This window comes from Parasteatoda tepidariorum, chromosome X2 (genome assembly GCF_043381705.1).
Source record: "Parasteatoda tepidariorum isolate YZ-2023 chromosome X2, CAS_Ptep_4.0, whole genome shotgun sequence".
In the NCBI taxonomy this organism is placed as follows: Eukaryota; Metazoa; Arthropoda; class Arachnida; order Araneae; family Theridiidae; genus Parasteatoda; species Parasteatoda tepidariorum.
The window spans coordinates 34,007,615-34,025,460 of record NC_092215.1 but is presented as its reverse complement, the minus strand read 5'-3'; the positions used below and the strand labels follow the sequence as shown (position 1 = coordinate 34,025,460).

The 17,846-nt window shown below is 26.2% G+C and overlaps 1 protein-coding gene across 2 annotated transcripts in view; it reads right to left on the bottom strand.

Annotated features, from left to right (window-relative positions):
• LOC107450205 (nuclear receptor subfamily 1 group D member 2) overlaps nucleotides 1–17,846 on the bottom strand; it is a 67,441-nt gene that overhangs the window by 25,175 nt on the left and 24,420 nt on the right. For both annotated transcript variants that reach the window (XM_016065950.3, XM_016065951.3), the window contains one exon: nucleotides 8,269–8,346. In XM_016065950.3, the coding sequence (XP_015921436.1) occupies nucleotides 8,269–8,346 (78 nt within the window). The remainder of the gene's footprint in view (nucleotides 1–8,268; nucleotides 8,347–17,846) is intronic.

Sequence of the window (17,846 nt, the reverse complement as noted above, 5' to 3'; positions counted from 1 at the left end):
AACAATAAAAGAAGTAAATTTGAATTAGTAGAAGTATAGAGGAGAATGAAATTAAAAGTAAATTAGATTATTAAAAGTACAGAAACAAAAAATTTTAGTTGAAAGAATTATCATGAAAAAAATTATAGCTTTAAAGTGAGATAGAGAGCTCTAGTAACCTAAAATAGAATAGTATTGTTTTAAATTTGAAATAATATTTGTAACTTTGAAATTTAGATACAGTAATATTTTAAGTAAGGGATATTTAATTTACAATTAAGTTAGAGTTAAAAAATAATACGATATAGATTAAAAATTTTAAATATTGTTTTCCACTCAAAACTTTAGGTGTGGTAATATTTAATGTCAGGAATATTTAATTTATATTCAAGTGTTTTGTCAGAAATAGAATGTTACAGTTTTCAAAGTTCAATCAATCAATGTTTTTAACTTAACTTGGGTGTGGCAATATTTTTTGTAGAGAATATTTTTTTAAGTTAGTGTCAGAATTAGTATGTCGTTTCTTTTAATATTTTATGCTGAATGATTTATAGCTTTTTTTTAAACTATATTTATTTCTAATCTATCAAAATTTACGAAAAAATGTTTTAAGATAAAAGGAATTGGAACAGGAAAACTAACGTATCGTACATACTAAATTATAATTTCTTCATAAGAAATCAGCCAGGCATTGAATTTTTTGCGTTCTTGTAAAATTTTCGAGTCAATTTCGGTAAGTAATTTATCTATTGTTTCTTCGTAGCAGTTGCAAGAGAAATTCACTTTGTGTTATTCTATATAAGTAAGAAACAAACAATCGATAGAAACGATGAAATACGGTGACTGAATGAGAACACAAAACAAAAACGAACTGGAGTTTTATTCGATTTATGGAATGATATTGACATAAGTACGAAGCTTAAATGGACCACATAAATTTTTGCGACACCTCTAAAAAGAGTATAATAACAAAAACTCCATGAAACATTGACCATATCTTGTGCAGAAAAGTTTTCTAAAACAATAAAAGCAAATCTAAAACATTGTGTTGTCTACTAGCAATGGAATAGATTCGAAATCTCTCTACCTACCAATGTAATATATATTCTTTCTTTCATTATAATTATAAATTTATTTCATAAGAGTAAATTTATAATTAATATAGTTTTGAATATTAATAAAGCAGCAAAAAATTTCGATAGGATCTCTAAAGATCTGATTGTTTGTTTATTTTGTCCATACTCGCAATTTTTAATTGAATGAAAAAATTGAATTTATGATACTTATGAAGCACTATCGTTAATTTTTTTTTTGAGTACTTAAATTTATTTTGTTTTGGTTCTTTTTCTAAGTTGTTGCTTATAATATTCAATAAAGAGACTTTTAAAAGTACTTTTTTTAAAAAGATCACGTAAATTACCTTACCTTAAATCTTCATTCCTGAAGGTAGGGATGCTACAATAGATTTAAAAAAGTTTACTTACCTATATGTTTCCAAATATTCAAATTCTGCCCAATAGTAACATTTTTTTAACTATTTCTATTTATAACTCGTGAGGTTTAAATCAAACTTAAAATTCAAAACATGATAATCTACAATCATCTATTAATAATTGTGCACTATCATTTGACGATTTGAGTAAGGAGACCAAATTCCTAAAGAATCTAATTTAATTAGATATGTAAATAACAAAATTTTTCTTCTTTTTTTAATAGAGTTTACTGACAAAATATTTACCAAAATATTTTGACCATTTTTCTCATTCTTTTTTTTAATTGTTGACGGAGATGAAATTATTCATGTTTAGAAAACTTTTGTTTTCTTTTAGCACTTACACTGTACATTTTTAATCACATTTATTTTGTTTTTACGGTTCAACAATTATTCTATTTTTATTATTTTTGTGTTTCTATTTTTTCGCAATTTCTTTTCGCTTTATTAAAAGTGTTAAAATAAAATACAACTAATAACTCGTACCAACTTACATCACAGTTTTAATAAATTATACTCTTAGAAATTTACAAATAAGATAGTATATTTAAATGCAAACGTAGAACACCAAGTCACTTAAATTGTTGATACTTTTAACGACTTTCCGTAGATTACACAATGATTTGGAGCCTATAAGTTACTCAGATAACAATAAATTTTAAATTTTTGTTGACTATGTTGTTTCTTTTAAATTCTCATTGGTTAAGACAAATTAAAATTCTTAAACAATACAATTCATTGAAATATAAAATTTTTTTATTATTTATATTACTAATAAAAATCCCGATACACCAGAACGCTTAATGAAGATAATTATTTTCTAATTATTCAAAAGCAATATAAATATAAAACGATTAATCAAAACTACGAGGCACTTTCTTTTACTGAATGTGAAAGCGAAATTATTAAAGCCCCATAATTTTAAAGATTATGCAACTTAACAGAAAAACCACGAAAATATAATCTGTTTGTGATAATTTTCTAAGTAGACTACGCCCAATACGAACATTACGCGAACATCACGTAAGCAAATTTTAAAAAAAAACTTGTTACACATCCGTAAGAAAGCTCCAGTTGAAACAGAAATGGATCTTCCCTATTTCTAGTCTCTACTGACAGACGAAAATTCCAGTAAATTTTGTCGCCTATTATAATAAATACAAAAACAAAATTCATTGAAAGTTTCGTTTTTTAGGGTTATGGGAATCTGATTTTACCATCACAGGAAAGTCCAAACACATTAATGGGTAAAATACTTCCTTCTTCTCAAGGACAAGCCCATTGAGACTTGACCCCTCAGTCTGAACATCTCATCAACCGTTTTGACGTCTTTTTTTAACATGTTCCTCCCTTCGCCTTCTACCCTTTTTAACCAGCTAGTGCGTGGTACAAAGTGTTTTCTTGGACTAGTAACGATGACGTCATTAGATGTGCGGTTGTGTTGTTTCTAATACTGATGCCATTCTCTGTTTCGTTTGGAGAAAAAAATGTATGCAATGTCTTTTTCTGAAGAAAAGTAAAAGCATTCTTCCGCTCTTGGTACGCTTGAAAGATCTCGTCGCATAGTGGCTTTCTAGCCTCTTTCTATGATTAAGCGGTGTTCTTTTAGTAGTTTAGGGAAAAAACACTCCTTTTCAAGGGCAAAAGCACTCATGTATAAATTAAAACAGTAACTGTTGATACGGTTTAAAGAAAATCACTATTAAACAAAAATTCATTTTTAGTTCTTCGAATATTCAATCGTATAAAAACATTGTTGTTTAACAGTGGATGATTTTGGATTGCATGATCATCAAAAAAGATAATCGAATAACAAAAATTTAATCTCCTGTTCATAAACAAATAGATAATTTGTTTTCAACTGAATAATTACACAAAACATTGTTTTTTTATTATTTATGAATACAACCTTTTATGCGTAATCTTAGAAATTATAATTTTTTAACTGTTGTTGATCAAGGGCATATGAGTTTATGAGTCAACCAGGAATAGCACGATTCATTCTAAAAATTTTTTTTGAATTTTAAATTGCAAAATTTGTATATTTTATGCTTTTTTAATAAAGTTATTTTATTGGCTTTATAATGCTAAGCCTTTTTATAAGAAATCAAACGCATGAAGAGTATTTTGCTATGTTTATTATTACAAATAATTATGTTTTTTTAAGCACTGGTCAAAAATAAAAACATTTCCTCCAATTTAATGTCTCAATTTTAATGTTCATACTCGAGAATTTAACTTGTATCATACTTGAGAATCAATGTTCATAATCGAGAATTTATGTTCGTACTCGAGAATACTACCAGAAAAATTCACCGGTAAAATTCTCCGTGTTTCTGGCTCGATAAGAAAAATAAAAAGATTGATAATTTTTACTAAAGTGCTTTGGTAATGAATTTGTAAAATTAACAATAACATATGATTTTATAATATATGATAAAATTTGGTAAATGTGGTAAAATTTGGGAATTTTATCATGATACCTTAAAGTAAGGTATAAAAACCATTTATTTTTTAAAATTTACTTTTCTTTTACATATTTTTTACTGAACTATAATTTTGAAACCAGAATTTCTGTAAATCGTTAACATATGAACTGAAAAATTACCAAATGAATGGTTTAAATTCCATATATTTTGTGCACATTAACCGGAATTAAGTTTTTTTTAAACCAGAAATGTAATTACTATACAGTTTGGTAAAGTTGATAGAGTTTTTTTTTTCTCGATGTTCGTGTTAGATCCAAATCGCTGGAGTTAGTGAATTATCTATAAATGCCAAAATTATGTGTAATTTACCAAAGAAGTCATTGATTATTAATTAATTAATTGTAAACTAGCTGAAATTAACATATTCGGATTTGTAAATTTTAAATTTTCAATTGATTATTTTTTCTGGATGATTTAAAATTCGAACAACATCCTACTTCTAAATAAATTTTTAGTAATAGGACGACCTTTTATAGGGACTTTTCTGACCATTCATTTATACTAACAGGATTGATATACTGAAAACTTCCAGGTCAAATTATGATAAAAATACCAGCAATCAAATGGCTAGTACTTTTTACTGTAAAATCCATTTTTTCCACAAAAGGTTAAAGGATCAAAAAATCTGATGTACCGTAATTTTTACAATACTTACTGCAAAATCAATAATTCACTTTATTTAAATAAATAATACTGTAAGAATTACGGCATAAAATTTTACTGTTGCTGCTCTCAGGATGCCATTACTATTTACTATAATTAAAACAGGAATTTCGTCCACTATGCTAAGAATTTATTTTTCATAGTTTACGCAAACTCTACAAGAAAAAATTTGAATGTCTTACATAAAAATTCTTAAAATCATTAGGCAGCTTTATCTATATATTTAAAATCTTGTACTAGGGTTCCTTAAAAATCAAAGAAACCGAAATTTTTCGTTTAGCTATAGATATTAAATAAAAATATAGCACCAAAAATAGTTAACAACCTTTTGAGATACTGTTAGAACTAGAAATTTGCGTTTCCGGCATAGGTAGTAAAACAACACTCATATTTTATCCTAGTTAACTATTTTAGTAATCACTCTGTAATCGTGAACGACGCTAAATGTGGTGAAATCGTGATATTCTTTTAAACCCATTACTTATTTCTTTAAATATTTATAAAGTTTCTTATTAACTATTGTTAACTAATCAAAAAAAGATAGTTTTGTTGCGACAAATCCGAGCGAAACTAATGTTGTTTCTGAAATACATTACATGAGACTGATATATAGTTTACCTAAACTTAGAAACGTGATTGAAACGTGAAAATCACGGACAGTAGTAAAGGCGCTATGCGTCATTGGTAAAACTGTATCAAAGTTAGAATAACCTGGTAATCTTGTACTAGGTTTCCTTAAAAACTTAGACAAACCAAAATTTTTAATTTTGCTATACTAAATAAAAATATAGCACCAAAATCAGTTAACAATCTTTTAAGATACTGTTAGAACCAGGAATTTGCGTTTCCGGCATAGGTAGTAAAACAGCAATCATATTTTATCCAAGTTAACTACTTTAGTAATCGTTCTGCAATCGAGAACGACGCTAAGTTTGGTAAAATTGCGTAATTCTTTTAAACTTATTATTTATTACTTTATAAAGTTTTCTTATTAGACTTTATAAAGTAATAAATAATGAGTTTAAAAGAATTAGGCAATTTTATAAAACTTAGTGTCGTTCTCGATTGCAGAACGATTACTAAAGTAGTTAATATATTTAACTAATCGAAAAAGGATAGTTCTGTTGCAACAAATCCGAGCGAAATTAATGTTGTTTCCGAAATACAATACATAAGACTGAAATATAGTTTACCTAAACTTAGAAACGTGAAAATCACAGACAGTAGGAAAGGCGCTATGCGTCATTGGTAAAACTGTACCAAAGTTAGAATAACCTGGTAATCTTGTACTAGGTTTCCTTAAAACATTAGAAAAGCCAATATAGCACCAAAATCAGTTAAAAATCTTTTGAGATGTTGTTAGAACCAAGAATTTGCATTTCCGGCATAGGTAGTAAAATAACACTCATATTTATTCTAGTTAACTATTTTAGTAATCGAAAAAAACGTTAATTGCGCTAAAATTGTGTAATTCTTTTAAACTCATTATTTATTACTTTATAAAGTTTTCTATGTAGTAAATATATTAACTAATCAAAAAAGGATAGTTTTGTTGCAACAAATCCGAGCGAAATTAATGTTGTTTCCGAAATACGTTGCATAAGACAGAAATATAGTTTACCTAAACTTAGAAACGTAATTGAAACGTGAAAATCACGGTCAGTAGTAAAAGCGTTCTGCTTCCGTTGGTAAAACTGTAACAAGGTTAGAAAAGTTCTAGCTTTAAGAGGCTATTTACTCAAGATACAGTGCAATGGACCAATAAAAGTGAAACTGAACTGTCTCAACAAGTAGCAATCAACTGTGATGATCCGTAATGATTCGTTAAAAGTTTTTGCAAATGAAGGACTTTTTCCTTTACGGTATTTGTGAATTTAAGTGTTTACACGAAGCAATTACCGAAAAAGGATTTTGACTTTTCACTGAAAAAATGAAGATATCGTAATACCTGCGTAATAATCGATTGTTATTGCAAGTTGTAATAGTTCTTAAAGAGCCATATACATAATTCATATTAAATTGAAAGGTTAAGATCAATTTTCGGTGTAAATGTTTTTATTTTTTTATGGTTTTATATAATGTTAAAAACTTTAGAGTCAAGGTTAGCATTAGTATTGGTAATTGCAAGTTAAATGGAAAAATACACCATTTATAGCAAAAACAAATTATTGTTATCCCATTATATTTAATGTCATTTATTGCCGAGTGTAACAGGGCATTCACGAATTTAAATTTTTTTTATAATTAAAAAAAGTGATATTGTAAACATATATTTTTCACTTATAATTTTGATTACCTTCTCCTAAATCTATTAAATCTGAGAATCCAATAATGATCCAAATTAAGGTGTTATATGGTTTTGTCATATTGCTATAGGACGTGAAGATATCGTAACACCTGCTTAATAATCGATTGTTATTTTAAATTATAATAACTCTTAAAGAGCATTATACCTAATTCATATTAACTTGTATGGTTAAGACCTATTTTCGGTGTAATTTGTTTTATTTTTTACTGTTTTACATAATGTTTAAAACTTTTAGAATCAGGTTGAGCATTAATATTGATAATTACTAGCTGAACGAAATCATACACCATTCATAATAGAAAAAAATAACTGTTATCCTATTATATTTAAGGTTATTTATTCACGCCTGTAATAGGACAATAAGGAATTTATTGTTTTTTTTTCATACTTAAAAAAATGATTAATATAGAAAAAGTATGTTTTTTCATATATAATTTTGATTCCCTAAACTAAATTGTTAAATACTAAAAAAAAATAAATAACATTACAGTGTTAAATATGAATTGATATATGAAGTTAAATATGAATTGATATATGAAGTTAAATATGATTTGATTTTTTAAAATCATTTTTATGATATATTACGCAAAAACAACAAGAGTAATTCAAATTCAAATGCGATTTGGTACTACAAAAAAGTGCCAAAAAAGATGTTAATACACAAAAGAACGTTTGTGTAATATGGATCGATTTCTATTGACAAATCTTTGCGTACTTTACTTTAGGGTTGAAAGAGTATCAATCTGAAAAAGAAATGCCTAAATGACATTCTTCAATAAAGAAATATATTTCAAAATTTTACGCTGAAATTTTTAGAGTTCGAATGGGAATCTGGAATTGAAGTGCCTAAATTAACTCTTTTTATCAAAGAAAACATATTTTAGCATTGTACACTCAAATGTTTTATTTTTAAAGTTTTACACGTGGCTAGTTCTATACACTAATTTTAAACCTCTGCATAACACACACAAACACCAAACGACTTTGAAAACACAATATAGTGCTCGTAAAAAGTTCTTATTTATAAGAAATAAAATCATAAATCCCCTTTTAATCACGGCTTACATTTTTGGCAAAGCACTGGGTTCAACGTCGGAACAAGTTTCTTCGTTCTTCAATCACGTAAAGTACTTCTCAAAACGAAAATTTTAAATTATTACTGTCGCGGTCAATTATTCTTCACCGCATTGTGCACCTGCGTTCAATTTTTGGTTTAACATCTGTCACCTCCTGTTACGCAAGAAGGCAGCACGCGATTGACTTTGATCACTTATTGCATACAAGTTGATCGCATTTATCTTTGATGAACATTAATTATTATGGAAACAGTCTCTTACCTTACAACCTTCGCACGTGAAAGCGCCAAAATGATACCCCGCGGCTGGTTCACCGCAAACTTTACACAACTGGTTCATCTGAAATGACAAAAGAAAACTGTACTTTAGTAACATAGCGACAAAAATCAGCAATCTAAAAGAAAAATAGATGAATACTACCCATGGACAAAGAGACCAAAGACTATCATAAATGCCTCACGCAGAATTTAAATTTAGTTCTATGCAAACATCATGCAGTAAGTTTCAATGAAATGGGAATTTTAGTAATATAGCAAGGGGAATCTAAAATATTAAAGGAAAAATAAATTAATGCTATCCATGGACAAAGAGACCAAAGACTATCATGAATGCCTCGCGTAGAATTTGAATTTAGTTTTATGCAAGCATTGTGCAATCAGTTTCAATGAAATGGTAATTTTAGTAATATAACAAGAGAAATCTACAATCTTAAAGAAAAAATAAATGAATGCTACCTATGGAAAAAGAGACCAAAGACTATCATGGATGCCTCAAGTAGAATTTAAATTTAGTTCCATGCAAAACTTACGTAAACAGTTTCAATGAAATCGGAACTTTAGTAATATAGCAAGGAAAATCTACAATCTTAAAGAAAGAATAAATGAATGCTACCCATAGACAAAGGGGCGAAAGACTATCATGAATGCCTCACGTAGAATGTAAATTTAGCTTAGTACAAACTTTACGCAATCAGTTTCTATGAAATGGGAAATTTTTTAATTCCCCATAACTAAAATGAAACAACGAAACATAACTAACTCTATCATAACTAAATAAAATAACAAAATGAAACAAATGCAGACGAATACACGAAAAAGTAAATAAAATTTGGAAAATGAGGTAAAATTTGATTATTTTATCATACCTTAGAGTAGGGCATGAAAACCATCTATCTGGTTAAATTTACTTTTCAGTTTTTTATTTGTTACTTAATGTGTGATAATAAGAACCATAATTTTGAAAACTAGAACTTCCGGAACCCAATACCATATGAACTGAAAATTACCTAACGAATATTTTAATTATCATATATTTTGGTTTTTGATATCAAAATTATGTTTGTTTGGTAATGCCGTAACCATACGGTACAGTAATTTTACCAGAATTTGTTTTCTCCATGTAATTGTAAAGGGCAGGATTTACTTAGGGAAATTCATGTATGTAAATATAACAAGACTAATATAGAAACTTAAGTTAAGTAAACCCAAAAAAGTAAATCTAAGATAAACGAATGCCATATGTAAACATAAAGCTCAGGTTCACGCATACATCACAAAGAAATGTGGTACTAAACTGAGTTACTTATGCTGTTACTTTTACTGTTATTATGTTACTTTTATTTCAATTAAAATATATTGATAAAATTAATATATCTCTTTGATTCATAAACCATGCGAATTTCATTTTTTTAACCCTTATTTTCAAATAAATAACAAAGCAATAACAAAAAATAAAACAAAAATAAATTTGAAACTTAATCTAAACTCGAATGTGCAACCCTTTTTTATAAAAGTGCTTTTTTTTCTTATTTCTACTAAATGAAAGACAAAAAGTAGAAGGAAGATTTATTATAAAATAAAAGTAAAGATTTAATGCAGAACGTTTGTATTAGTAAACTTGCTAAATATATCTCAAAGATATATGCAATTCAAGCGGCACTGTGAATCTGCGGATCACAACTTTTATAGTAATTGTTAAAGTTCGTGATTGTGTTTGAAACAATCAGAGATAATTCAAGTCTATGTTTTTTAAATTAATAGGACTAATAAAACTGCAATTAATATTGAAAATTACTAGTAATAAATATCAATTTGTGTTCGACATTAATTACTCTTGATTGGTGTTCAACACTAATGGCTGTGCATGGTGCTCAATATTAATTACTCTGATCCATTGTGTGGGAAAATGATAAAAAATAAAAATGATGCTATTACTTATTTGTTTACAAACTTGTGTATATTAGCGTAAATATATTTCCGTTAAAAAGGATTTGTTAAAAATAACGATATTCTTAAAGACATTGTTAAAATAACAAACTTAAAACAAATATCATGACCACGGTCCAAATATTTCTTATAAATGTTTTTGAAATAAAATTTGCGCATAATATTTATAAGCCTCATGATAAAATACGCTATATTGCATTGCATTGCGTTTTTTTTTTTTTTTTAAAAATTTTGAGGAAAATAATAATTTTTTCACATCATTATTTGAAAGGTGTTTTAAGTGATTAAGTAGGATCAGATTTTGAACTAATAATAATTTTGGAAAGTTAATAACAGCATTATGAAACAAATTTTGGACTTTTCAACCAAACATCACATTTTCTAATCAAACACGATAGTTTTCTTAAAACTGTTAATTCTAATGCATATTTTTTTTAATTATTTTAAATTAATTAATTATTCAGTTAATTAAAAAACGATATTAAAATTATTAGAACGCATATAAAATTATTTTTAAAATATAACCTGGATTTCGATATAAATATCCCTAATACTATTTTCAGTTGAAATTAAAAAGTGTTTTTCTCCAAATTATATTTAAAAGAAATTCTGAATGAACCAAGCTAATATTAAGAAATATTTAAATCCTATTTAAGTTTTAAAAATCTTTGTTTTTTCAAAGAATGAGACTAGTACGCATATTGTAAATGTCTCTAAAAACTATTTTATTACTTAAATGAACTTAAAATATAGACCAAAATTTACTAACAAATTATCAACTATACGCAAAAATAAATAATGCGTTTAGAAAAAAATTTACTAAAAATAGAGATTACGGAATCTTTTATTATTTATGATAATAAAATTTACGATTTTCCTTAATTTTTTCTCATGTAAATTCTAAAAGCAATAAATAAATTGGAATTATAACATATATTAATTAGGATTTAATGTTGTGTTGTTAAGACAGCAAAGTTAAGAAAAAAAATTTGCTAATTATAAAATCAAACCAAAATATTTCTATTTAAATAATTTGAAAACTAGAATAATAATTGCATTATGCAAAGATTTCAACATTTCTATTTTAAAAATTCTAAAGAAGACTCACAAATTAATTCTAATTAAGACTCACAAATAAAAATCTGAAAATAAATTAAAATTTTGTTTCTTCTACCCAAAACTATAATTTCTATTTTAATAATTATTAATTACATATTAATATTCATTTGTTGCTTATAATTATACATTTGAATATGTTTGTATATAACTGTATTTTACATAGATGTCTGAAATATACTATAAAAATTTTGAATGCCTTACGACAAAATGTCTGTCTCTATACGTATTTGGCAGTTTTTGAGGGTAGTCATGCAAAAAATCTGGTTTTCGACAGAAAAAATAACGCGTTTAACATTATATTTCTTTCATAAATGGCACACAGGAGTTAATATTAAATGTATATCGATTTTTCTACGTAAAACTACCAACCCTAAATGTACAAAAAAAATATATATATACATTCTACTGAAATTTAGAATGAAAACAAAATATCAAAACCTAAAAAATCAATTTATTTTGACTAAATCTGAAGCTCTTAAATTAAATAGAATTTCATTTCAATTCGAATAATCAAACGAACGAATAATCTAACCTTATTCTAGACAAAATCCACACGGAGAAAAAAAAAATTTATTGAAATTACCATATTGTATGATAATGACGCTTCTTATTTAAAAAAAATATAACTCTGGTTAATAAAACCAAAATATACGGTATTTAAGCCATGCATTAAGCAATTTTTCCCATTCATATGATAGCAGTTTACCGGATATTCTAGTTTTCAAAATTATAGCTCTTTTAATTGCACAACTAGTAAAAAAACACTAACAGCCTAAATTTAAATTTAATCGAATAAATGGTTTGTATGCTAAGGCATCATGATAAAATTATCACGAACAAATTTGTGTATCATGATTGCTAAGATATAATGATAATATTATCCTGATCAAATTTGACCACATTTACCAAATTTTATGATAGACTATGAAACCATATTTTATTGCTAATTTTTCCTAAATCATTACCAAAGCGCTTTGGCAAAAATTATCAAACTTTTCGGTGTTCTCATAGAGCCAGAAACAGTAAATTTTAACATATTCTGATAGCTTTGATCATATTTTTTTCTGTGTAAAGATATGACCAAATAATTTAGTCTATTTTAAACGAATTTGAACGATAATAGTAATGAAGTTTTAAATGCATATACAATCTCTGTCATAACAATCTCAAAAATACTTTCTCGAATGAGGAAATAACAAAACAAGTTATATTAAAACCATTTATTCGACAAAACTGTTTGTTTATGCCGCACAACGGAATGTCGATTTGATGTCTTTTGTTTTTATTATCGTATGAACTTCACCTTGGAAAATATTTTAAAAAACTAATAACTAACCAAGTTGAGTAGATCTGTTAGCATCTTAATTTGAATAATCAGTGTCAAGGATTGTTGTGTCCGCGGTAAACCTGTACAAGATTTTTAATGTAAACAAACAGCATTTGTTTATATATCAAACCCCCGCGCGAATAATAATTATTAATTTTCATCACATCTTTCCTCTTTTAAATGCATTACGGTAAGAATAAAATAAACTGTTTTTTTTGAAGAAAATAATTGTTAAATGGTCTTGAAATCCTATTATTCATCGCAATTTAACAATTAGTTTTCGTAGTAAATATGCTATAAATTTATATTCCATTCAATAAAAAGAGTATTAATCATAATTTTACGTAATGTTCTAATGTAAATGTATTTAAATATTTTTTTCTTCCCAGATAGTTAATGTTATCAATTACACAATTGGATAAAATTTAAATAGCAAATTGAATAATTGAACTAGTTTGGTTATTCTATAATATTTATAATTCATTTAAACTCGTTAATAATAAATTAGATTTTATCTTATCATATGTTTGACGTAAAACTATTGTTTGAAAAAACGTTTGTTAGTTGAAATACTGCCTTTTATGATCTTTGCTATTTATATTTTAAGCAAATAAGAGTATTAATCTGGTTTAAAAAAGCTACTTTTAAAGTATCGAAACATTTTCTTGGTGATATTATTCCAACATTGAATAATAAATAAAATTACTGTCATCTAAATTATATACATAAAGCCCCGTATTATTAATGAATGGTCAGACTTAACTGAAACATAATTTAGAAAATAATCAACTCAAAATTTAAAATTGACAGACCTGTAACTGCTACTTTTACATAGCCACTATTAATTAATTAATAATTAATGTTTCATTTCGTAAATGACACATAACTTTCGGAAAGTTATGACACATAAAGTTATGACACATCGGAAAGTTATGACTCATAACTTTCCGATTCCAACATGGAAAAGAAATTTCTATTAAAATTCCCGGACTGCATGATAACGACTCTTTTAGAAAAAAATAAACAATAATACTGGTTAATAAAACCAAAATATACGGTATTTAAACCAATCATTTAGAAATTTTTACGTTATATGATAAGGGTCATCGAAAATTCTAGTTTTAAAATTGTAGTTCTGATGACCTAATATTTAGTAAAAACTGCTAAGTAAATTTAATTGAATAAATGGTTTTTTATGCCATGCTTTAAGGTATAATGATAAAATTTCTAAATTTTACTACGTTTACCATAGTTTATCTTATATTATAAAATCATACTTTATTGTAATTTTAATCAAAATCATTGCGTAAGTGCTTCAGTAAAAATCACCGAGTTTTTTTTGGCGTTCTCAGAGCACCAGAAACACCGTAATTTTTCCATAATCTAGTAGTTTAACTTTTAATACTTTTATATATACTTTATACTTTCATACTTTACGTTGCACTTTTTTTTCATTGTAAAAAGTACTTTTACTAAATTAATCTTTTTAATAGCTCTTTTAATAAATTACAGTTAAATATTTATGAACTAAAGAAACTGGTGAATAATTCTTAATGGTTCAAATCACATAACATTTATTCAAGCCTTATTCAAATGAATTTTAAATATTAAATAATTCCTTTCTATAGTTTTTATTTCATTTTGAGGTATTATTTCTATCTGAATGAAATTATTTGAGGGAAAAAATACACCTTTAAAAGCGATTAGTTCTAATACCTTTGTCATAATTAGTTTGTACGAAGCAAAGGTTGCAAAAATTATGCAATAAACTTCCGTATTATGGTTCAAAGTAAGAATATTATAACTCAACATAAAGAGTTGTTTTCTGTGAGTGTAGAGAAAATTTGGGCAAAACTGGGTAGATTGATTCGAAAGCCTGTTAGAGCTAACCCTTCAACCTAGAAAATGACAGATTCATTGTTAAGTTGAATTGAAATTCATTGTTAAGTTGTGTACTATATACCACTTCTGAAAAGTCATACATATGCGACTTTTTTTACAAATGATTTTTTCTTGAAACATTCAAATCACCCTGTCTTAACTCACTAGAGAGACAAACCCTTGTATAGATGTTAACTCCATGAGAAATTTAGAAAAACTAGAATTTCAGCGAAAAAGTAGCAGACATTTTTATTTTATAAGGAAATTTATACAAAGTATTCATGTAACTTACATGTGATATAGTCAAGGCCGTACTCAAGAGGGGAGGAAGAGTTAGTTATCCCGGAGCCAACGACTGTTGTTCCAATTTCTTACAAAAAATATCGTGTTTGGATATTTTTTTTAGTAAAGATTTGCTGAGAATTTCTTTATATCTATATGAGAACTATAATTTCGTATAAAGAGTCTTCAATAACTCTAAAAAATATGAAAATTATTCTTTTTGTGCTCTCAATAAATTTTATTCTGAGGCCCATAAAACCTTTGTTCAGCTTTGGTTGTAGTCATCGTCTTTCTTCGCTGCACTGCAGCTTTCATGCGCCTGGCATGTTATTTTCCTCGTTTATTGACAACTAACTAATGTTCTTCTTTTCATTTTAAGCATTGCTCCTTTATTATTTAATATAGCATATATAATTCAAAAACTATTTTAAAAATTAAAATGATGCAAAGGAAATAAAAAACTAATATAAAATACAACTAACATTTATAGTATCTATGGTATCTTACAACTCCGGTGATAAAAACATAAAATTACAAATAAAAGAGATATGAAAAAAAGTGGAAAAAAATGCATTTAAATGAATTTGTGTTATAAAATTACTATATATGAACTTAGAGTTTGTAAATAAAAATTATTATTATCATATAATACTGAAGTAGAACAGAAACTGAAGAATCTAAAACAGCCATACTTCCAATTATCTGGATAATATAAATTAAATACTATTTTTCTATTATTTAAAAATATAATTTTACTACTATTAAATATTCTTCAACGAAAAGTTACGTTAAATTATTTCTAAGTGAATGCTACTTTTTTTTCGCTTCAAAATCATGGAGTATTATTTTGGTAAAGATTTAAGTTTTTATTTCAAATAATTTCAATTCAGATAATTCAGCTTACTCTTTTTAACGAAATTTTAAATTATGTCTTATACACAATAATTGATGTAAATTTGTATTTTAAAAGTGGAGAAAATAAAGCATCGGTTCTATGCAAAGTAAAAATTTCTCAATTAAATTAGGGTGTAAAGTATTGACAATTTGAGTGCAGCATCAGCAAAATACATATTACCGTAAATTAAATAATTTTACTTTATAATTTTATTTGTCGCAAAATTTTATATCCTAATATTTATTGAATTACAGTGATTCAGTTCTTTTACTGTAAAAATTACGGTACATAAAATTTTTTGCCGTAGTAAATTTAATGGTAAAAAGAAATTTCCCTGTAAAAAGTACTTGCAGCCTGAGTGCTGGTTCCGGATTTGATTTGATCAGGAAAAAATTTATCCGGAATTTTGTTCAGTGTAGTTACGAAATACGAATAAACGGAAAGTTTGTTAAAATTTTTGATAAATTTCGCAAATTTAGGAATATTAGAGGAATTGGTGATTCATTGATCTATTCGTATACGGGTCTGATTCTATGATTAAAAACTATACAATCATAGATTTATTACGTTTTGGTTGCAAATTTCGACATTTTGAAGAAAATTTAATTGCGTTTACTTTAAATATTTAAATTCGAAAATTTGTGATTACATATTTTTCTAGGAAGTAAAATAAATGGTTCATTTAATTTGGGTCAAATCATTTATATTTATTGTTTATTATTCAGAGCATCTTGTTTATCTATATTATTGAACTGGATGACTTAACGAAAATTTTGAGAAAACAGCGACTGACTCTGCACCTTGTTTTGATTTTTAGGTCACAATTCTTTAGCTAAATTTTATTTTTGTTATGTCATCATGTTTTCTTCTTCCGTCTAACAATAATTGAAATAAGAGCACGCGCTTGTCAATAACTCGTAAAAATGGGAGTTTTTTAAGCCTATACTTGAGAAACCTATAAGTCATCGTATAACAATATAATATATAACGATTGAATGATAAAAACCATTATTTTGGGTTTTAATGATATAATGTAAATATATAGCCTCCCAGTTAGATTTTCAATTACTTTATCAGTCGAAATTACTTCGAAATTTTTAAATTTAAATATTTAACCATATTTCCATTGCGTGAAAATATATTGGATGTAAGAAATCGATCTTGGCTAGCTTTAAATAGATGTTGTCTTAAACATCTTTTCTTAAACTATTTTTGGACCACAGAAATTTTCTTTTCATCAGTTTAGCAACTAATTTATAAAAAAAGTATGAAAAGAAAAATCCGTAAACTTTTAGGCATATTTAAAATTTTTTTTAATTCAATAAAGCAATTATTGACGAGAGAAAAGTTAGTAAATATGTACTTTAATAAGTTTTACTTATTAAAATATATAAAATAAGTTTTAAATTACATATTCGATATATATTTCAATTTTTGGTCTACATAATAATGTATACAATATGGAGAATTATCGAACGTATTTTAATATATTTAGTGATTTTTTTAAATAAAAAATTTAAAAAATAAAATATTCCTTTTTTTTCACAGACAAATCATTTATCCTTAGAAGTAACATTTTAAAGTAAGCAATCAATGTATTAAACTAAACGGATCTACTTCTTTATTATAAATCTTGTTCTTAGTATGAAGCTTCGATACGATCAAAAATATGAAATCTAATAAAGTTTTGAAATGAACCACTTAATATTAACTCTTATAAAATAACCAATATGGCAATAACTCTGATATAGCTTAATATAAGATTAGTTAATGTAAAATTTAATTTAAATGGCAAATATGGAATTCCTAGTTGAGGACAAGTATGAAACTCTAATTCAATAACAAATATTGAATTCTGATATAAGGGCAAGTATGGATTTCAACTAGAGGAAAAAATTTTGAAATCCATTAGGGTGGCAAATATGGAATTCTAATATAAGGACAAGTAGGGATTTCAACTAGAGGAATAGATTTTGAAATCCATTAGGGTGGCAAATATGGAATTCTAATATAAGGACTAGTATGGATTTCAACTAGAGGAATTGATTTCGAAATCCATTAGAGTGGCAAATATGGAATAACATTTAAAGTACAGGAAATTTTCTTAAAA